The sequence below is a fragment of the Vanrija pseudolonga genome, chromosome 3 (assembly GCF_020906515.1).
Source record: "Vanrija pseudolonga chromosome 3, complete sequence".
In the NCBI taxonomy this organism is placed as follows: domain Eukaryota; kingdom Fungi; phylum Basidiomycota; class Tremellomycetes; order Trichosporonales; family Trichosporonaceae; genus Vanrija; species Vanrija pseudolonga.
The window spans coordinates 631,024-651,094 of record NC_085851.1 but is presented as its reverse complement, the minus strand read 5'-3'; the positions used below and the strand labels follow the sequence as shown (position 1 = coordinate 651,094).

The window sequence follows — 20,071 nt, the reverse complement described above, 5'->3', positions numbered from 1 at the left end:
ACCCCACTCTGCCTTCTACTACCGTCCAAGTGGCCGCGGGTGTGCGGGTCTGGCCTCGGTGGCCCCTTGTGGCAAACATGCGTACGTACCAAAGCAGTCGTCACCAACACGGTCTGTCGATCCCGTGCCGAGCATTCCTCGCACATCACGCTAAACTTAACCAGCTGTAGTACATTGTAGCCCTGTATACCCCGTACACTACTTTACAACTGCGTGTGAATGCAACGCTCTCGTGGTCGCGGAAAGCCGAGGAACTGCGGGACGGGCACTTGTACGGCCATTATGACGCCCTGGAGCCATTACTATTGACGTCCCATGCGTGGAACCGCCCTTGATGACCTCACGTCTTGTGCAGCGCAGATGGCGACGGCACATTGGCCGCAGGACCGCCGTCGTGCAGCAACTGCCTGAGGAATGCTGAGCTGACGTTGACACTTGGGTCGCCCCTGTCCAGCGCGAGCAGAAGCGACCACAAGTTCGACACTGGCGTAGCACCTGCAACGCTTCCAGTGTCACTTGCTGGCGGAGGCGGGTTCTGGTTGGCCGGACGCGGGCTGTCAGAGTACAATGCGCCCAGGCCCCTAGGTCCAGGAGTATCCGGAGAGAGGATGAGAGAGTTGGGAGCAGCAGCAGCAGCGGCAGCTGCAGCTCGCTCGGTGCCGCCGACGCTCGCGAGCCATCCTTCCAGCAGCCTGCTCTCTGCCGCAGGAGCGGGCGCATGCGTATGCAGTGACGGCGGGGGAGGAACATTGTGAAGTTGATGCTGCGCCTGGGCGAAGCTGCGCAGGAGGCTGCTTGCCTCGCCCATCGAATCGTCGGCGGCGTTGCCTGGCGTAGAGCCCGGCGGCGGGAGAGGCGTGTGGCCCGTCCGGTTCGCGTCCCCAAAGTCAAACGCAAGGCCCGGCATGCCGCCCTCGAGGCCGAGGTTGGGGAGGCGCCATTCCTCCTGGTCGTTTGCGCCGTACGGTGGCGGCGGGGGAGGGTGCTGCGTCGGTCCTGGCTGCGGAGTGGCCTGGACGCCGCCGACGCCAAAGTCAAACTCGAACTCGTGGACTGAACCCGGGCCCTCTGTGGCTGAGCGCACCGAGTCGGCGTGTGTCGACGTGCTCGCCGGGCCTGCTAGCGGGTCGGGGTTGGACGCCGCGTAATTGGAAGGCACGTAGTGGCTAGGCGGGTACGGATCTGGATCCTCAACCTTGATGTACTCGCCGTCCTGCCGGCCACTGTCGCCGTCGTTCTTGACGGAGCGGTACTTGCGGCTGCGGTTGCGACAGGCGATGGGACTCCGCCCGGGGAGCTTGTCGGCGATGGCCGTCCACCGCGGCCCAAGCTGCTCGAGGAGCTCGAGCAGGAGCCGGTCCTCTTCGGCGGACCATGGCTTTTTGGCAGTCAACTCTGGCGCGAGGACGTCGCGCCATCTCTTGGAGACCTGGTCATCCTTGCGTCCTGGGATCCGTAGTGCTGTATCATGTCAGCAGCCGATACGTAGTTGTAGTTTGATAACCCATGAGCCGCGGCTGCCTGCATCCTTGGCACCCACCAACACCGCCGGCCACGTCCGACAAGGACGAAATTCGCCACTCGATTGGCTTGGCTTGGTGGGTGGGACAAGCCCGCACGCGCGGCTCCAATGCAGTAGTGACTCGACGATCAGGCGCCCCGGAGCCGCCCTGCCGCTTTGGATACTCGCATGAGGCGAGACGGTGGCGACGGGGGACATGGACGGATGAGAGATGGAGCACTGACCTATTTCTTTCCATTGTGGTCCCATCTCGGCGTACAGGCGGCGCAGTGAGTCGTCTTCTTCTGCCGACCACTTGCCCTTGCGCACCGCGGGGTCAAGCGAGTGGAACCAACGCTTTCGGCAGTCCTAATTGCATGTCAGATAATGGTGCGGAATGGAGACGATTAGGTGGAGTACCGCCGGGATATCGGACCGACGACGACGGCCCGCCGCCTGGTTTTCGCCCCCTAGCGCCGATGAGCTCCAAACCCACCTTGTTTGTCCGGCCTGGGAGGCCCTCCGAGATCTTGGACCACTGCGACCCAGGTCCTCGGGCACAGCCATACTTGCCGACGGCGTTGATGAGGGCGTCGTCTTCCTCCTGTGTCCATCGGCGTCGGCGGCGGGCCCCGGTACCGGGGGCGGTGAGCGCCGCTGCCGAGGAGGACGACATGCTTTCCGGGTATGAAGCCGTGGATATTGTCGTTGCGTTGGTAGAAGCCGAGAGGACAGAAGCCGAGCCGCTGGAGCCGCCTGACGCGGAGGCGGAGGCGGAGGACGGGCCAGCAGGCGAGACGGAGGAAAGCGTCGAGGCCGCCGAGCGGTGGTGAAGGGGTTGTTGGTTGTCAAAGATGAATGATAGTGGGTTTGGGGGACCAGCGGCGGCGGCGGCGGTTACTGCCGCCGGTGGGGGCTGGCCGGGCGGAGGCTGTAACGGCCCAGGGTATGGCCGCCTTGGGAGGCTCACCCTCGAGTCTGCCATGGCGGCCGGATATGTCTGGGTAGCGAAGGGAAGATGAGCAACGTCGAGTACTCGGAGACGTAGAATGGCGAGAGAAGCGCTGCTACACGGCTACAGGAGGGTTACCAGCGACTCACTCGTCTTGCTCTTGGCTGTCGGCTCAGGAGGCAAGCTTTGCATATCACGTGCAGGTACGACATGTCCCCACATTCCATGACTCCATATCGCGTGTCGCGTGGGTATGGGTGCAGGATCCTGCAGACATGCAGTTCCCAACGGAGAGAGGCTTCGGGGAGCTTCAGGGAGTCGTGCAAAGTTGGCCGCTGCTTTGCCTGGTCTGGCTGACTGGTTGTGTGCAGTGATCGCGGCGTCTGGCGTTCAATTGCAATGCCGGTCTGTCACTCTGCACTCTGGCCGGCCGACGCACTCGCTCTCTCGCTGCTGTAAGGGGAGGGAGGGGAGGGGAGCCCAAAAGTGGGTGCAAGGGACGCAGAGAGGGGCAAGAGCGGGGAAGCCGAGAGAGCCTGTGGTGAAAACCTGCCCTGCCGTTCGTCGTTCGGGGTAAGGTCCGCACCAGCTCAGGTTAAACTGTTGAGCATCTTTGCTTGGCTTTTGTGCCAGGCGGGATTTTCTTGGAGGTGGTTGCCTTGGGCCGGCAGGCTTGGCACTCTCGCTGCGAGGTGGGTGGGTGGGAGGAGGCCGCGGAGACCCCTTGATTTGGAGAATCAGGCAGATAGGCAGGCGGCAGGCGTCGAATGTTCGTTCTCAGGCCGTTGTCCAGGCGTGGTCACTGTCCGTGCAGGCTCGTTCTGGGCCGGCCGATGGACAACAAGAAGCACGAGACGCAGAGAGAGTACGAGTACGAGAGCCACGCGGGGGCCACCCGACAGCCACCTACTCTGCTTCCCTCTGCCTCCTCCGCCTCTCGAGTTTGGGCTCCGACCCGCGCGATGACCCAGAGGCGTCCACTCGGAGAACGCGAGTAAAACAGAAAAGCACCCGACCGCTCTTCCGCTCACCACAACGGCCACTGCTCTCTTGCTGCCTTCCAACTCCCTTTCGTCCTCTACGCATGCATGCCCCAAAAAGCAAGTGCTTGACCACTGACAGGATCGAACTGCCGACCTTTGCATTACTGATAACCATCGAGTTATTAGTACAATGCTCTAACCAGCTGAGCTAAGCGGCCTGGAGGAGGACGATGTGTCCTCGCACTCGGCTTCTCCGCCAGGGACACACCCTGCCCTACTCCCTCGAGAGAGAGGCTGTACAACAGGGCCGACACACCGGCGAAGACGCATGTATGGAGCCAGGGTGGATCGAACACCCGACCTAGCGATATGATAACTGAACTTCAGTCGCTCGCTCTCCCAGCTGAGCTATGTCTCCATTTCGATGTTCACCGCTGGCGCTGATCGCTCTCGGGCGGCCGGGATTCCCGATGCCTCTGGGGATGGTGAGTGTGTGTGTCGTGTGTGTGTGTGTTTTCTGTGTATCTGGCGACATGCACTGCCGCGCTTAGACAGACGAGCCTCCCCTCGCGGGCTCGAACGCACGCTGTTGCCTGCTCAGACTTTACTCTTCAACTGTGGGGTTGTTCAAACTTCACAAGGGACTGCCCATAATCGCCGAGGCGGTCCGGCTCTTACATCCCAACAATCCCGCAGCCATGAGCGGGCTTCAACGTCTTGCGCACACACGTGTATCCTGTCCTTCTGTTGGTTTGCCTATGGCGACCTCCAAGATTAATGAAATGCATATCTGTAGAGACTGTACACGATCACGCCTTGCCCGCCTCCTCGATGCTGCTCGTAACCGCTGCGACAGACTCGCGAAGGATGGCGAGCATCTCGTCGACCTCGGCCTCGGAGACCAACAGAGAGGGGATCATGCGGAGAACGGGGTAGATGCTAGTGGTGAGGGTGAGCAGTCCGCGGTCGAGTGCGGCGTCCTGGACCAGGCGGTTGATGTATGCCGGGAGGGTGTAGCCCGCGCGCAGGTGGTGTCCGCTGGTGAGGCGCGAGCGAGGGTCCTTGAACTCGAGGGCGATCATGAGCTGTAGTGTGTGAGTGGGGGCTGCTTGACAGAAATGAACAACAACGTACGCCAGTCACGCGAATGTCCTCGATGATCCAGCCTGCCTTGGAAGCCTTGATCTCCTCCAAGCCCTTGCGCACCTGCTCAGCGCGCGCGAGCACAGCCGAGCCGAGGTCGTGGCTGCGCATGAAGCGCGTCGTTGCGAGCGCGGCGGCACAGGCGACAACGTTGCCCGAGTAGGTGCCACCCTGGGGTTGGAGTTAGCGTGTTTATGACCAGGGGCTTCCAGTGCCACACAAACCAGCGATCCTGCCGGCATTCCGTCCAGCACATCCTTGCGGCTGACGATACCGCTGATGGGCATACCGTTGGCAAAGCCCTTGGCGAAGACCATGAGGTCGGGCGTGACGCCAGTGTGCTCAATCGCAAAGGCCTTGCCCGTGCGCCAGAAGCCGGTCTGGATCTCGTCGGCAACAAGGAGGATGCCGTGCTTGTCGCACACCTTGCGGAGGTGCTCAACAAACTTGGTCGGCGCCTGGATGTAGCCACTGGGGGTCAGCCTTGTTCTATACGTACACTCACCCCTCGCCGATGACTGGCTCGAGGAAGATGGCAGCAGTGTCCTCTGGCGCGGTCTGCTGGAGGAGAAGGTTGTCGAGCTGGGTGATGGCCTGCTCGACGAGCACCTCCTCGGGGGTGTTCTTGTCGAGGCCCATCGCGTGCCAGTACGGGAATGGCGTGGTGTACACGCACGGCATGAGCGGGCCGGTGCCAGCAAAGAAGTTGGTCTTGCTGCGGGTCAGGCCAGCGGCACCGGCCGTGCGGCCGTGGTAGCCGCCCTGCATGACGACAATGTTGTTGCGCTTGGTGTGGTAGCGGGCGACCTTGATGGCGGCCTCGATGGCCTCGGAGCCCGAGTTCCAGAAGAAGAAGCTGTCAAGGCTCGGGTGGGGCATCATGGCCAGGAGCGACTCGACGAGCTGGACATAGGGGGCCGAGAGGGCGATGGCGCACTGGACGTGGATGATGGAGGAGGCCTGCTCGACGATGGCGGCCGTGACGTCGGGGTGCGCATGGCCGAGCGAGGTGACGCCGATGCCGGCAGTGAAGTCGAGGAGCTCGCGGCCATCGGTCGTGGTCACGCGCAGGCCCTTGCCCTTGGCAAAGACGTGGTTACGAAGACGGCCGAGGCCCTTGGTGATGTGCTGCTGGGCGATCTGCTGAAGTCCGGCAGTGGCGGTCGTGGGGGCGGCGAGGGCGCGCACGGCAGTCTGGGCGATGGTCATACTGGATGAGTGTTGCTGGATGAGCTTTTGCGTGATGAGACCAGGTCCTCGTCATTGCTCGCCATCGCTCTTTATCATCTCATGCAGGCGGTAAGAGTTACATGCACAGGCGGTAAAGCGTTGCTTAGATGATCAGTCGGCTTCATGCGTCGTGGTCGGCAAGCCGTCCAGCCGCCGGCTACAGCATTGCTTGGTCAAATCAATGTTCGTTAGCCGCCCTTGCTGCTCATTAAAAAGGTCAAATCGGCCAGATAAAGGTCAAATACAAAACTCTTGGCCTCGGCAGCCAGCTACCATCGGCTGCATGTTGGTAAGCTGCACGCTTGGGCGGGGTCAGTCCGTCGAAAAGTTGGCTCCGCCGCAGGCCAAGTGGCCGATATACTCGGTAGGCAAAGTTCGGTTCAGAGATATACATAGGCCCCAAGGCGACAATGGTCGACGTAGATTAGGTCGGAAGTGTGGCGGGATAAAAGTGGAAGACTGGCGGATCGATAGGGAGCGCAAGTTGAACGGAGGCGTCGAGTGATATAGTCGGGGATTCGGCGTTGATTCCAGGCCCCATACGGACAGAGGAAGAGATCATGACGCTTGATAAAGGTACAGAGGCTGCGCGGCAGCTCGATATGGGGAAGGGTGAGTGATCGCCGCGCACCACAACGGATCAATGTTGACTGGGCAGCTGAGGACTTTAATGAGGCGGTGGAGGTGATGGTCGCCGGGTTTGCCGGGAGTGAGTGGATTTCCTCCACCTTGTGTGCTCTCATCGTCAAGTCAACTGACATGCAGTGCCTACTTGGACAGGCTTCTACCCGGACGGTGATGACACGCGCGCCGTCGCGCTGGTCAAGTACTACCTTCGCGGCGTCGGCGCGTTGGGGCAAGTGTGGGGCATCGATGTGGAGGGACAGCTTGCCAGCGTTCTTGCCATTGTGCCCCCGGGATTATCGGTCGCCGATGCGTGAGTAGCGACAGCGAGCACTTTGCTGACGCCAGACCAACTGCAAAGGACGACTATGCAGCGTTTGTTGCTACACTCGGCAACACGGCCCGAGAGCCACAGCCGGAGACGGTCACCTGGGGCGCCGAGGGGGACGAGTGGACGGCTGTCAGGGGCGGGTGCTGGAACATTGCCTTGATAGGCACGCATCCGCGCGCGGCCGGACGCGGGCTCGGGTCCAAACTTGTCAGCCTGGCATTCGAGGTTGCCGCTGCACACGGTCACGGTGTATGGGTGTACACGACGTACAAGCCTCGGGTGAGCAGGTCTGGGCCAACAAGATTTGACACGCGCTAACGGCCACGGCTAGCTGCCCTTCTACGAGAGACTCGGGATGAAACATTGCCGTACGATCGAGTACTCCAACCCCTTTGGGGACCGCGAGAACGAGTGGATCCTCGTCAAGACACACGGTTCCGTCTAGAATCCGTATTGGATCCGAGGCCGTATCACACGTCGTCGGTCTGTTTGGTGATCTGGGGCCTCGAAGCCGGTGGAGTTGTGACGACATTGCCTTTTCGTTCCGACGACACGACGCGCGCTAAGGCCCAGGAGGAGGGAGGCGCACGATCCACAGGATATCACTTTGTGGGGAAGGAGGAAGGAGAGGGCGGGGTATCAGGTGACGACAGAGCTACGCATTGCATGCACCGTGATGATTGTTGACTTTTGCCTTGGCGCGGAGACGCGAGGGGACAAAGTGTGGAGGAGACGCAAGGGCCGGTGTTCGGTAAAGCAAAGTGACTGACTGCCCTTGGTACCCCACCCTCATCACCCTCCCCGACTCAAACACTTTAGACATCGGGCAACCTGTCTCTTTCCCCTACTTCTCCCTCCATCTACTTCTCATCTCTTCTCAACGACCACCCGACCCCATGCCCGCAGACCCAAGTCCCAGTAGCAGCAGCAACGCTGCAAAACAACGACGACGACACAACGTCACACAAGCGTGCTACAACTGCCGACAGCGGTACGTCGGATCTTGGCCGAACAGAGCCGACATCGCCTCACGTTCTGACCCATCCCAGCAAGAAGAAGTGCGATGCAGTGACACCGACCTGTGGAACCTGTGCGGCGCTCAAGGTATGTGTGAGGACGGGGGATGCCCGTGGGCGATGATGGAGGTGGGGGCTCCGGTGGCCGATGTGGTCTGCGGGCAGTCTAGGCGACCAAGCCGACGTCTCCTGGGGAGCTATCTTCGGGGGCACCAGCGACGTCAGGCCGCTCCCCGTGAAATGGGAGCTCTCTTGACACGGAACACTTTGTCTCTTACTGCCCATCCTCTGCCGATCCTCTGCCAATCACCCGCTAACCCCACCAGGATGAGTGTGTCTGGGGCGAGCGCGAGGACTGGCGGAAACCCCTCTCGCGCGCCGAGACGAACGGGCTCCGCGCCAAGGTCGACCAGCTAGAAGAGCTCACCAAGCACTACCGCGAGCAGATCGAGTCGCTGCAGGCGCAGGTATACGCGCACCGGCGGGACGGGCAGGCGAGCTCGTCCGGCCCGCCGAGCGGTGCGGCGTTCCAGTCCGTCAACTCGGGCATCACGGGCATCGGGGGCACGACGGCGAGCGACCCGCCGAGCGTAGGCACCGACGGACGCCCACGGCGACCAAGCGCCAAGGCGACACTGCATGACCCGCAGGAGGACGTCGACGGCATGGTTGTGAGTTGAAGTGTCTGGTTGACTCAGCTCACACGCCCAGATCGAAGACCCCCGAGGTCAGGTCAGGTTCCACAACCCCAGCTCGGCGTTCCGGCACGCCCTGCGCAACCCTCTGCCTGATGCGCCGCCCGGCGCCTCGCCCATCGCGAGCACGCTCGAGTCGGCGCCGAGGCTGAACAACCACGACGACCCCCAGCGCTTCGCGCGCTTCCTCCCAAATGTTTACCTTACAAAGGCGCAGCACGACCGCGCTGTGGATCACTGCTTCCGGTACTTCACCTCGTTTGGTGGGTAGCTGTGTTCCGCAGGTGAATCCCAGCTAACACCTTCAGGCCAACGAGCAACACCGCACCTCTTCTACCGCGACATGGAGATCGCGCTCTCGCTCGACAATATCGAGGACCTGCCGCTCCTGACGCCAAACTACTCGCCTCTGCTGCACAACGTCATCATCAGTGTCGGTCTCGCCTACGCCGACGAGGAGCACCTCCACGCTTCGCAGACCCGTCGCATCTTTTACCAAGAGGGCACGAAGCATCTCGAGCGCGAGGCGGCATCGCCTTCGCTCGCGACCGTCGCGGCACTGGCCCTGCGCTCGAGTTTCTCCAGTACAGTCGGTGACTACAGTATCGGATGGGTCTACTTTGGCCTGGCGTCGCGATTGGTCTATGCCCGTGGGTCTCTCTCTCCCGTCCTCATCTGACCCACCCAGTTGGACTGCACATCGACACGTCCAAGCTCGTCGCGCAGGGCAAGCTCAACCAGGAGACATATGTCCAGCGCAACGTCACTTTCTGGTCTACATTCTGCCAGGAGGAGATGTGGGCTGTGTACATTGGGCGCATGCCGCTCATGCTCGCGGATTACACGTAGGTGTCGTACAAGCCGATGGTCTGACCTACTCAGCGTTGGTCCGCCAGAAGCCGATGCCGCTACGGATGACACACCTTGGACTTGGCCGCCTGGCCCCTACGGTCACCTGCCCCCTCAAAAGTCGTGGCTTAGCACGTGCTTCGTGCACACGACCGGTCTGTTCAAGATTGCGACAGAGATTACGCATACAGTGTAAGCGATGCCGGGGTGATCTGCACCCGGACGGGTAACTGACGATCGCAGCTACAGCAGTGGTGTCAACCGATCACTCCTGGTACAAAATGGAACAGTGGACCGCCTCAGGTGAGATAGTCTCTTCCCACTCAGTGTCCACCATCTCACGCCCGCAGCCAAGCCCTCGAAGACTGGGGCCAGACTCTGCGCTCCGAGCCCGCACTCGACCTCACACAGTCCACCCCACCGCTGCCGCACATCCTCCTGCTTCACATCGGCCTCGAATGGGTGAATGTGCTTCTCTTCCAGCCATTCAGCCAAGTGTCAGCACGCGGTGCGGCGCAGGACCTGGCAATCGCCAACATTGCCATGACGGTGAGCTAGTTTTCGCGTAACGTACAGCTCACACCAACAGCGCTGCCACCAGTCAGCTCTTAAAATCGACGAGCTCGGCCAGCTCTACCACGCGACTCACGGCATGCGCTTCACGCCCCCGACTATGGCGCAGATGCAGTACACTGCTGGCACGTCCTTTGTGCTCGCCGCGGCGCAGGCACGTAACGCTGCTCAGGCCGCCGACGATCTGGAACGTGCGCGTCGGGCGCTGTTCTATCTCAAGGAGATCGGCCTTACGTGGGGTGCTGGTCGACAGAAGGAGTCGATCTTGTCCGAGATCATTGCGGAGCTGGAGGAGAAGGCGGCCAATCCCAACCCGTCGGACGAGAACGCGGTTCCACAGGTGTGTTGGCTCGTCAAGTATGGTGCGCGAGCTGACATGGCACCAGGACACACTATTGGGTCTGTCGCAAGAGGTTCAAACGTGAGTCTAGCTCGGCTACATCGCAGTCCGCCCGATTTCCAAGCTGACAACCCCAGCGACGACTCGACCCTGTCGCTCGCACCAGAACCATCTTCGGCTGTCGCCGGCCTCGACACCAACTGGGTCGGCGCCGACGGCTCGCTCGACGACTTTGTCCAGAGCCTGCTGACGCAATATGTCCTGCCCCTCGGCGGCGAGGTGGACCTGATGGCCCTCCTACAGCCGCCCCAACAGATTCTGTAGCCGTAGAGTGTCGGAGCTGCACCTTGTATTTTTTGTTTGCGACGCCGCGGCTCAACTAACACGTTTATCACGTGCCCGGAGTGGCCGATGCAGAGACGACGCTGGTCCTCGAAACGAGCCGAACCGAAGCTTGGCATGGAGATGTTCGCAAGCAAACTGCTCCAGGGTGGATAAAGTGTGGGTCACTCCGACAAGCTTCCGCTCCAAGGCTGTTGCCTCGTATCTAGCCAGCGGATAGAGACAGTCGATGCACTTGTCTCACCGTATCGAACCAGATCCCTCCGCCTCACTTCCGTGCAGATCACTGTACGATTAAGATGATGCAGGCGACATCCAGGCCGATGTCCGCATGCTCTTGGGCGATGTTGGCCGGCTCGCCTCGGCTCTGTGTAGCATGCATCGGACGTCTTTCCAGTCTGTTCCACTCTGTTCAGCAAGGCGTGTAGATAACATATAAAAGATCAGGCTCGGCGACACTCTTGGACATCATCACACCAACAGATCCGATCCATCTTTCCCAAGCTCCACAGCTCCGCTACACACAACCAACCCCACCACAGCATCAACAACAACAACAATGTCGACCCCCTCCAAGGACTACAAGGCCCTCCTCTTCGACTGCTACGGCACCCTCATCAACTGGGAGGGTGGCATGCAGAACGCGCTCCAGCCGCTCCTCGTCCAGATCCGCAAGCAGAACATCAGCCGGGACGACTTCTTCAAGCAGCTCGGCTCCATCGAGACTGCTATCCAGACCAACGAGCCCACCAAGCTCTACCCCGACGTGCTCGCCGAGACGTACCGCCAGGTCGCCGACCACTTCAAGCTCCAGTACACTGAGGGTGAGTTGCCCTTAGGCCTCGCAGGCCCGGAGCCGAGCCGACCAAGCTGACACACCATACAGACGAGGCGGTCGACTTTGGCAACTCTGTGCCCGAGTGGCCCGCGTTCCCCGACTCGGCCAAGGCGCTCAAGCGCCTCCAGGACTCGGGCCTCAAGCTCGTCATCCTGAGCAACATCAACAACGACTCGTTTGCTGCCAGCCGCAAGAAGCTCGAGAAGGAGGGCGCGGTCTTTGACGAGGTCTACACCGCGCAGAACATCGGCTCGTACAAGCCCTCGCTCAACAACTTTGACTACGCCATCTCGCACCTCCAGAAGGACCACGGCATCTCCAAGGACGAGATCCTCATCGTCGCAAACTCCAAGCTCCACGACATCCAGCCCGGACACAAGGTCGGCCTCAAGGGCGCATGGATCGACCGCGCCGGCGGCGTCATGGGTGTCTCGGCCTTCACTGGCGTCGAGCCCGCATGGACCTACGACTCGATGAGGGAGTTTGCCGACGTCATTGAGAAGGTTCGCGCTTAGGCGAGCGAGTGAGGGTGTACATTGGATTGAATGCATTGATTTCTCGGGCCTCGTCAGTGTGAACGCTCTTCTGCCAAGGTTGCATTACTTCCACAAGTTCTCGGTACAGGCTACAAGACACCCTCCTCCTCCCTAATAAGTGTACACAAACTCATCGTTCTCGCGATCCGTCATGTCGGCAAAGGCCTGCTGTCCGAGTCTGTTACCCTCGCTGTCGACCTGGTCGTCCGCGGCAGCCTTGTAGTGCTTGTCCATGGACGCGTTGGCAATCTTGGCCGGCTTTCCGTGGGCGACACGCGTCTTCTCCTTCTGGCGGTTGAGGAGAGCGAACAGCGCCATAAGGAGCCCGGAGATACACGCGCACGCGACAAAGATGCCGAGCACGGCGCCCAGACCGGGGTGGTACACTGGCGCGTCCTTTGACTGGAAGAGGAGCGGGCCGACAATGTTGCCCACTGCCGAGCCGGCGTTGCACATGGAGATCGCGAGCGACTTCTTTGTGTGGCCGCCCGTGTTGGCCGCGAGCCAGGAGAAGATGAGCGGGTTTCCGCCAAACAGGAAGCCGATGCAGTAGTAGCCGAACAGGAGAGGGCCCATGAGACTCTTCTGGCGCCCCAGTCCGTAGAGCAGCCCCGAGCCGAGGATACACGGCAGCATGAAGGCGATGAGCACGAAGCCCTTGTACCCGTACCGCGCGGCGATGATGCACCCCGCAAAGCACACTGCTGACTGTACGGCGCCAAAGGGGATGTTGAGAAGAATTGTTTGGCGCGCGCTGAAGCCTCCGAGGTTCTGGATGATAACTGGCTGGTTAGTGAAGCTCAGCACGCCAACTCACGAGGACCGAAGGTGTTGGTGACCGAAGCGCCGGTGTTGACGCAGAACGTGATGATAAAGTAGAGGTAGATGGCAGGCGAGGTGAACGTGTCGAGCACCTGGCCCCACTTGACTTCCTTGGTCTCAACGCCGGTGTTGTTGTCCCTCAACCGCTCGATAGCCCATGCGCGCTCCTCAGGCGTGAGGAAGCGCGCCTGGGCGGGGTTGTTGTCGAGATAGAGGTAGATAAGGGGTGCGGTGATGACAGTCGCCAGACCGACGGTCAGGAAGAGGATCTGGTAGACGTAGAGGTGGGGGCTCTTGATGAAGCTCAGGCCGAAGGTGAGCAGCGAGCCGAGCATGGACGCGATGCCGTTGGTACCGTACCATGCTGCCACGCGCAGGGGCTGCTCACGGCGGCGGTACCACGTCGTCGTGATGACTGTGAAGAGCGGGATGTTGACGGCTTCAAACAGGCCGAGCAGGAAGCGGTTGGCGAGAAGTGGACCGTAAGAGCGCGAGAAGGCAAGCCCGATCATGGAGATACCCCAGCAGAAGATGCAGATCGACATGAGCTTGTTGGTCGGGAACTTGACGATGAGCCACGCCGTCGGGCCACAGCAGAGGGCCAGCTGCGCCCAGTAGCCCGACGACGAGATGAGCGAGTACTCGTTGCCCTTGAGGTGCGCCTCGGTCTTGAGGCCGAACGCGGCGCCGTAACCAACACACGACTCTGCAGTTGTTAGCCTGTGCTCGCGTCTCTTGCCGCCGGTCCCACAAGCTCTACTCACTGTCGAGGATCTGGAGGAAGTACACCCTGGTGGGTGTGTGAGCGCCGAGCCTACAGGTCACTCGCAGGCTACTCACCACATGAGCGGGGGAAGGATATGCCAGTCGATCTTGCGACACACGGCCCTGCTCTGCTCGTCGGTCATGTCCACGCGCCCGGCGTCGCCGAGCGCGTCGAGCGCCTTGTCATGCTTGTGGTGCGTGTCGGCCATCAGTGCCGCCTGCTTGTCGAGGCCATGCGACTCGTGATGCGTGATGGATCCCTTCCTTTCCTGTGCGCGTCAGCAAGGGCGCGCTAGCCCACACTCACAATGTCTTGCACGTCGCTCATGGTAATACGGGTTGTAGGTGGCGAGACTGGCTCTCAAGACCCCGCAACCCCGCCTTATGAAGTCTGGCGGATCTGGTGACTTCGGCTGTGCGGCAAAAGACGGTGCATCATGGAGTACGGTCGACGGCCCGAACCGACATGCTGCTGCATGCGTCCGACCGACATCCGTACTACTCTGTGCGCAGCTGGCCCCACCTGCCCCCCCATGTGCCCCGCCTCCAGATCCTCAGTGGTCGCGGGTAAGCGCCACTCATTCCCCGGACATGCAACCCTGGGGTCAAGCATCCGCTTTATGCCGCATACTCAATTGGCAGAGACAAAGTAATCCAAGGGACGCGTAAGGGGCGGGCCGTCGCTTGGCGGCCAAACATAGCCCTCGGGTCCCCGGGCCTGTGGGGAGCCGGCCGGGCCGCCACCTTGCTCGGCTGTGCTGTGCGTAGAGACACTTTCCGCTGCGGCAACACAGACACTCGTATGCGTCGATTTGGCCGACGCGCTGACTACGGGACGTGATCATCGCTTGTAGAATGCAGCGGCCCGCGTCCCAGTCGCCGGATGACACGGTTCAGCGCGGTCAACGGCTCGGTCTTTTCTTCTGCGGAGCCCTTCCACCCTCCCTCCGGATCTCCGCGCCGAGGGAGGCGCTGTGCACGCAGTGTTCTGAGGGAGAGGCACATCACGAGCCACCACTAAGTGGCCAGGAATAGAAAACGCCCAGCAGAGCCACCGACCTCCGGGGTGGAGAACCCTGTTGAATGAAGGCAGATGGCATTCCTCGCTCCGCCACTTGCTCCGAACGAAGGCTATCGACGGCTAGTGCCCGGATGCGTCGGGTGGTGGCCCGGAGGACTTTAGATAGAAGCAGAAGCCTCGTACCATGACGAGAGGGTTACAGTTTGGTTAGTGTCAGTGATAAGCGACGCGGTGACGCCAAGCGCGATATCTGCCTTGCCTTGCCCTGATAACTCGCACGCACGCACGGCCCAGCAGCGGCAAACGCACGATAACTCCAGCCACGTCCACCACGACACTTTGCATTCGTGTACTGTCCCGATCCTACGACGACGACCTTGTGGCCTCGCGTTACGACAAACTCTTTTTGTACTTTTCTGTTTGCTTGTTGTTTGTAGCTTTCCGAGCCGAACTTGGTTGGGCCGGGATGCGGAGCGCACGTCCTCGGCCCGGGTGGGCTGCCACTGCGGGCGGGGTATGGGCGATACGTCGGCGGCGCGCGCGGTACTTGCATTGCACTGCAGCCAGGTTGACGTGTATCGGTAGATGTTGAAAATGCCCAGGTGTCCTGGGCATGCTCATCTGGGGCCGCGGTGGCAGTCGGGAAGCTCGATCTCCTCGTCGTGTTCCGGCGACAGACCCGTCTCAGCGACTGGCGGCCAATCGGGCCGGCCATTCGGATTATCGGGCGTGGGATACGCGTGCATCGGGGGCATGACACCCGAGTTGCCGCTGTTGTCCAGCAGCGCGGCGGCCGCGAGCGGGTCAAGGCCCATGAAGTGCGCCAGGTCGAAGCCGGGCAGGTCGAACGACAGCGGCGCGGCGGGTTCCGGCATCGCCGCGAGCGCCGAGGACAGGTCAAATTCGAAGGCCGGGGCGGCAGAGGGGGCAGCATAGTCCCACAGGGGCGTAAAGTCCGCCGTGGGGGACACGAACTCGTCGTCCATCCACGCGAGCGCGTCGCTGTTCACGCTGCTGGGTGTGACGCCGTCCGCTGTCGGGGTAGAAGATACGACAGACGACGCGGGGGTCGCGTCCGCCGTGGGCGTCGTGCCGTCGCTGCGGCGGCGCTTGCGCGGCTCGCGGAGCTGAGCGCGACGCGCCTCGGTCGACCGGCCGTCCTCCTCGGGCCAGTGGCACGACGCGCCGGCTACACCGCACTGCGTGCAGCTGGTTCCCGGCTGCGCGCCCTCGCACTTGACCTTACGCTCGCGACACTGGCTGGTCAGCCATAACTCCGGGACGGATGTGGGGCGCCAGTCACCCCGGTTTGTCATCTCCACATCCTCAATGCTCCGTGATGCTCCCCAATATAGCACGCTTCGGACGTTTGCAGAACCGTGTGAACGCGACCAACGCGTACACGTGACGCCCTCGGTATGCCAAGGACCTCGGGCCGGCCGCCCCGAGCGGGCAAGGGGCCGCTCAGGTGGGGAGCAGCCCTGCCGCCGGCGCAGCACACGGCGAAAGACATACGAAACACGAACTCCGGCCGGCCACGGGTCACACACTTACCGGGATGCAGGCAGTGCGAGCGCGTTTGCGCGACGTCTGGCGCTTACGGCGCGGCTTTGTCTCGGCCGACGCTGGCGCGCGCTCGCGCGACGGGCTGCGCGAGGCGGCCGCACTCCCAGGCGGGGTGGGGCGCAGCGGGCGGTACTTCTTGTCGATGCCGCCTGCCGAGGCAGGCGACGCAGCCTCGTACAGCTCGTGGGCGGCACCGCTCGCGACAAAGTCCATCCAGGTGCGCTTGTTTGCGCCTTTGAGGCTGCCGATGACGATGGGAGCGAGGGGGACGGGCGAGCTGACGGGGACGGGGAGCAGCACAAGTGCCATTTTCCGTGGTGGGCGTGTGGGGGCGGCTGGGGCTGGGCTGGGGCAACAACTGGGTGAGAAAACAAGAATGTGGATGAATTGTGGAGAAGCAAACGTCCGCTCCCAGCGTTATAGTCAGTAGTCGACGTGGTTGGTCGGGTTTGCCAACGCAAACTGTCCGCTGGTACGAGGTAGCGAACGCTTGTGCATGGCCAAGAAGAGCCCCTAGAGGCGAGCGAGGCCCAGACCTGCCCTTGCGTGCAAGTGCCCCGCGTTCCCCAGGAGATGGCGCGCGCAACGCCCGCACAAGACTGGCCCGGCAGTGCTACCTCTCAGCGCGGGGGATCGGGGGTGGCTCCGGTATCCCGCGCCTGTTGTGGCGATTCATCGGCACGGCCAGGTCCGAGGCCTCTCACTCACTCCCCGAGGTCTCCTCCACTCGGCCGCCACGACCGCCCGGCGGCCAGGGGGCCAAGACCCGACACGTGTCCAAGGCTTGGGCTGGCTTGGGGGTTGAGGGTGTTGCCTTGTGCACTGTGCGTTGGAGGCGATGGCGACAGCCGACAGATCGTGCTCGACGCCGCCTCCCTGAACCAGGGCTTGGCTAGATTCGGAACACCGGAGCGACCGTTCGGCTTGTTGACACTGGGCCGATGACAACATGCCGGAGTGACAGCTTGTACATACACGCCGCAGCACCTGCTCACCCACATGTCCAGCGGCGCTCGAGGGTTGCGACAGTGGTGATGTGCACGCCGTGGTGGCTGCTGCGGACGCGTCACAAGCTGCCGGCTTCGCGCAATCTAGCCACTCTCCCCGTGACCTCGGAGCGGCACGAGCGCCGCTACACACGTCGCATGTGCGTGCTCACGTACTCACACGGACAAGCGCGCACTCCCCGCGTGCACGTCCCAGCGTCTCAGCGCTAACCTCGGTGTGCCATCAACCGACCAACCTACCTGCTTGCCTTCAGGCTGAACTGGTGAACAATATGTCGGTACGAACCGGCACAAAGCGGGTAACCGATATCGCTGGCGTCTGCAGCCCACCCACAGCGGGTTCCAAGCGGCACCTGCAGTCGAGAAAACAACCGTTCGACATAGGTACGCGAGCACTCCACACGTGCAGAGGTTCCCAAGACATTCGGTGACGGACCGTTGATGCGGCCTGCCGGTCTGGTGCGTGTCCAGTGTCGGGGGAACTTTGTTGCAACCGCCTACCCCCCTCGGGCCCCGCACCGACGTGCCGTCGTATCAACAGCCATCACTTTCGGGTGAGCGAGCAAGCGACCCGCCGCGATGCGCTCTCGTCGCGAGTCGTCGTGTGCGCGCGGTAAACCCACGGCGCTGGGCAACTTGGCAGTGATACTTGGCGCGTTGGCAGCGTGCGGGGTTAGGTCGGTCACTGGACGGAAGGGAGCGGCCTGCCCGGGCCGGCGGCCCCGTAATTCCATCCGACCCTGGTTAATCTCGACAATCTGCACTCCTGAATACAATACTGTTACAAACTCCGATTACGGGCTTCTATGCAATGAGAGGCGCGAGATGATCGTGATAGCCGGGCGAGGAGCTCAAGGAAGCGGGCGCCGTGAGCTGGATCCGTGTCATGTCCGCGATTGCCGGTAGGTGTCGGCCTGCTCAGCGCCTACTACTCGGCGCCTGATGTCCACAGCTGGATCCGGCCAGACGTGTTGCCGCCAACAACGTGGTCGACACGGCTGGGATGGGATGCGGTGACAGCCGGCACGGCAGTGACACTGTGTGGGTTAGCTGAAGCCCGCCGATCTTGAACCCACCCGTCAGTCCAGAGCGCGGCAATCCGCTCGCCCGTCGCTGTGAACACATCCAGCGTGCGCTTCATGTTGCCAACAGTGAAGTGTGGCATGTACTCCGTGTTGAGAGACCACTGCGCGCGCAGGATCGTGAGCCATCGACCAGTCTGGCAGTCGTGCTTTATGATCGTGGACGGCTTGAACGGCCCGGCCAGCGGCTGGTCAATGACAAACGACTGCGGGTTGAGCTCCCACACGCGCAGTTTGTCGTCGTAGCTGGTAGTGACGATCCGCCGACCCCACGGGTCCCAGTAGGCCGCTGAGCAGCTTTTGCCGTGCTGGTACGCTGCCCGCTGGAGCCCCTTGCCCTTCGGCGTCTGCAAGTACTTCTGCACACGCTCGTTCTCGATACTGCTGGTGGGATATGTGTCGATGCGCGGCTTGACGTCCTCGCCCTCTGGTGGGGCTGGGGGGCTGAGCTTCTCAGCTGCCAGGGGGTTGAGCTTGGAGAAGTGCCGCACGTCCCAGACTCTGACGTGCTGGTCATTTCCGGCCGTGCAGATGAGGTGCGGCATCAGGGCTGCGGGGTCAGCTGAGGCGCATCACGGGCAGCTACCCACGATTAACGCTGATGCCGCCAAGCTTGGCGGCTCTCCCTTCGTCCTGGACGACCCACCGCCGCCGCTCCCCGCCCTCACGGAAGTCGCAGTGGCTGATGCCGCCATTCTTGTCCGACATCCACGCCTCCTGGCCCGACGGCGTGAGGTCGAAGTGCGTGATGAGCATGTCCTCGTCGTCGAAGGCGAACAGCTCGGTGGAGGTGAGGGTCGCAAAGTCGAGTTTTCGGAGCGTGCAGTCGTAGGACGAGGTGTAGAGCTGTCGAGTTGTCAGAATGCACAGAGGTAAACAACTCACGCTTGACCCGTTCACTGGGTCCACCTTCATGGCCGTGATGCTATTTCTCGCATGAGCCTGCACACGCCAGATACGCCCCGTGCCGTCATCCTCGCTCTCGTCGTCGCTCACGGCGGGCCCAGGTCCCAGGGCGTCCCAGCTGGCATAACGTCAGTCACCACTTCTCTCCACCTGCAGCCGACTCACATTCCCAGCTGCCCATACTTGTCGCCGACGAGCACCAGCGTCTTGGTCGGTTCGGGGTGCACCACCATGCTGAAGACGCGCTCGGTCGTGACCTTGGAGTTGGCACGCAGGGTCATGTTCGAGAAGGCCGACTTGAGGCGCTCGACCTCGGCGCTCGTGGCGCTCTTGTCGGCGTAGGCTTCCTTCGCTGTCGCCGACGTCGAGGGGAAGGTGCGCGCCGTCTCGGACGCAGCAACGGAGGGAAGGTACACTGCCTGGTGGGTTAGGATGGATGCCGAAGATGTCACCCACCAACTCGGGAATCAAGGACTCGGGCGTCTCCTCGACCATGTCGACAATGGGCATAATCTGCTGCCTTTCCTTCCTGTTGGCAACGCGGGCGACCTCGCGAGCAACCTCCTCTGCCTCATTGCGCTTGGCGATCTCCTGCCCGTCTGCCTCGAGACCAGCGATGCGGCCACTTCGCCTCGCAGGCGCGTGTTCGACAGGCTCGGCTTTGCGCTTTCTCGACGCTGCCGCCTTCTTGGGCTTTGGCGCCACTGATTTGGCCGGGAGGTTGAGCTTGGCCTCACCGTCCGCTTCGAGGCCTAGGGACGTGAGCAGAGCCTGGTTCTCGGCGATGATCTTTTGGCGCTCGAGCTCACTGCGGGTCAGCTGGGATGATGACGATACTCAGCTTACTATTCTGTTTCCTCTTTCATTATGCAAGATGGTGGTGTTGTAGAGTATGCAATGTTGAGAATGCACAATATTGACACGCGGCAATGACGACCAACATGACCAG

General features: G+C 61.9%; 8 protein-coding genes and 2 non-coding genes across 10 annotated transcripts; 3 read left to right on the top strand and 7 right to left on the bottom strand.

The window, feature by feature from the left end:
* Positions 1 to 150: 150 nt before the first annotated feature.
* On the bottom strand, positions 151 to 2,532 carry BAS1 (Myb-like DNA-binding protein BAS1). Its single transcript, XM_062770326.1, has 3 exons — positions 1,998 to 2,532; positions 1,747 to 1,870; positions 151 to 1,461 (listed from the first exon to the last, which is right to left on the bottom strand). The coding sequence occupies exons 1-3, from the start codon at positions 2,484 to 2,486 to the stop codon at positions 341 to 343; spliced, it is 1,734 nt and encodes a 577-aa protein (XP_062626310.1). The 5' UTR covers positions 2,487 to 2,532; the 3' UTR covers positions 151 to 340.
* Positions 2,533 to 3,562: 1,030 nt separating this feature from the next.
* LOC62_03G003790 lies at positions 3,563 to 3,654 on the bottom strand. Its single transcript is given in 2 exon segments — positions 3,563 to 3,598; positions 3,617 to 3,654. It is a non-coding gene; the product is annotated as a tRNA-Ile (tRNA).
* A 115-nt stretch (positions 3,655 to 3,769) lies between these two features.
* Positions 3,770 to 3,854, bottom strand: LOC62_03G003789. Its single transcript is given in 2 exon segments — positions 3,770 to 3,805; positions 3,818 to 3,854. It is a non-coding gene; the product is annotated as a tRNA-Phe (tRNA).
* A 391-nt stretch (positions 3,855 to 4,245) lies between these two features.
* gabT_0 (putative 4-aminobutyrate aminotransferase) lies at positions 4,246 to 5,788 on the bottom strand (the record flags this gene model as incomplete). The annotated part of the gene is made up of 4 exons (XM_062770325.1): positions 4,246 to 4,521; positions 4,571 to 4,750; positions 4,804 to 5,050; positions 5,085 to 5,788. The coding sequence occupies 4 exons, from the start codon at positions 5,786 to 5,788 to the stop codon at positions 4,246 to 4,248; spliced, it is 1,407 nt and encodes a 468-aa protein (XP_062626309.1).
* A 581-nt stretch (positions 5,789 to 6,369) lies between these two features.
* LOC62_03G003787 (uncharacterized protein) lies at positions 6,370 to 7,209 on the top strand (the record flags this gene model as incomplete). Its single annotated transcript, XM_062770324.1, has 5 exons — positions 6,370 to 6,421; positions 6,468 to 6,518; positions 6,575 to 6,746; positions 6,782 to 7,043; positions 7,096 to 7,209. The coding sequence occupies 5 exons, from the start codon at positions 6,370 to 6,372 to the stop codon at positions 7,207 to 7,209; spliced, it is 651 nt and encodes a 216-aa protein (XP_062626308.1).
* A 385-nt stretch (positions 7,210 to 7,594) lies between these two features.
* Positions 7,595 to 10,743, top strand: nit-4_1 (Nitrogen assimilation transcription factor nit-4). Its single transcript, XM_062770323.1, has 12 exons — positions 7,595 to 7,755; positions 7,814 to 7,868; positions 8,107 to 8,451; positions 8,492 to 8,738; positions 8,784 to 9,125; positions 9,164 to 9,320; positions 9,358 to 9,516; positions 9,568 to 9,627; positions 9,675 to 9,873; positions 9,914 to 10,237; positions 10,284 to 10,318; positions 10,375 to 10,743. The coding sequence occupies exons 1-12, from the start codon at positions 7,661 to 7,663 to the stop codon at positions 10,559 to 10,561; spliced, it is 2,205 nt and encodes a 734-aa protein (XP_062626307.1). The 5' UTR covers positions 7,595 to 7,660; the 3' UTR covers positions 10,562 to 10,743.
* Positions 10,744 to 10,979: 236 nt separating this feature from the next.
* hdl ((S)-2-haloacid dehalogenase 4A) lies at positions 10,980 to 11,964 on the top strand. Its single transcript, XM_062770322.1, has 2 exons — positions 10,980 to 11,403; positions 11,466 to 11,964. Exons 1-2 carry the CDS (start codon positions 11,139 to 11,141, stop codon positions 11,930 to 11,932), a joined length of 732 nt encoding a protein of 243 aa, XP_062626306.1. The 5' UTR covers positions 10,980 to 11,138; the 3' UTR covers positions 11,933 to 11,964.
* Positions 11,965 to 11,999: 35 nt separating this feature from the next.
* SPBC460.05_0 (putative transporter) lies at positions 12,000 to 13,868 on the bottom strand (the record flags this gene model as incomplete). Its single annotated transcript, XM_062770321.1, has 5 exons — positions 12,000 to 12,735; positions 12,771 to 13,481; positions 13,540 to 13,565; positions 13,616 to 13,809; positions 13,848 to 13,868. The coding sequence occupies 5 exons, from the start codon at positions 13,866 to 13,868 to the stop codon at positions 12,065 to 12,067; spliced, it is 1,623 nt and encodes a 540-aa protein (XP_062626305.1). The 3' UTR covers positions 12,000 to 12,064.
* Positions 13,869 to 15,178: 1,310 nt separating this feature from the next.
* On the bottom strand, positions 15,179 to 16,436 carry LOC62_03G003783 (uncharacterized protein; the record flags this gene model as incomplete). The annotated part of the gene is made up of 2 exons (XM_062770320.1): positions 15,179 to 15,817; positions 16,116 to 16,436. The coding sequence occupies 2 exons, from the start codon at positions 16,434 to 16,436 to the stop codon at positions 15,179 to 15,181; spliced, it is 960 nt and encodes a 319-aa protein (XP_062626304.1).
* A 1,486-nt stretch (positions 16,437 to 17,922) lies between these two features.
* On the bottom strand, positions 17,923 to 19,988 carry CNI03070 (DNA damage-binding protein CMR1; the record flags this gene model as incomplete). The annotated part of the gene is made up of 7 exons (XM_062770319.1): positions 17,923 to 18,171; positions 18,211 to 18,766; positions 18,807 to 19,062; positions 19,102 to 19,240; positions 19,288 to 19,541; positions 19,579 to 19,930; positions 19,969 to 19,988. 7 exons carry the CDS (start codon positions 19,986 to 19,988, stop codon positions 18,063 to 18,065), a joined length of 1,686 nt encoding a protein of 561 aa, XP_062626303.1. The 3' UTR covers positions 17,923 to 18,062.
* Positions 19,989 to 20,071: the final 83 nt, after the last annotated feature.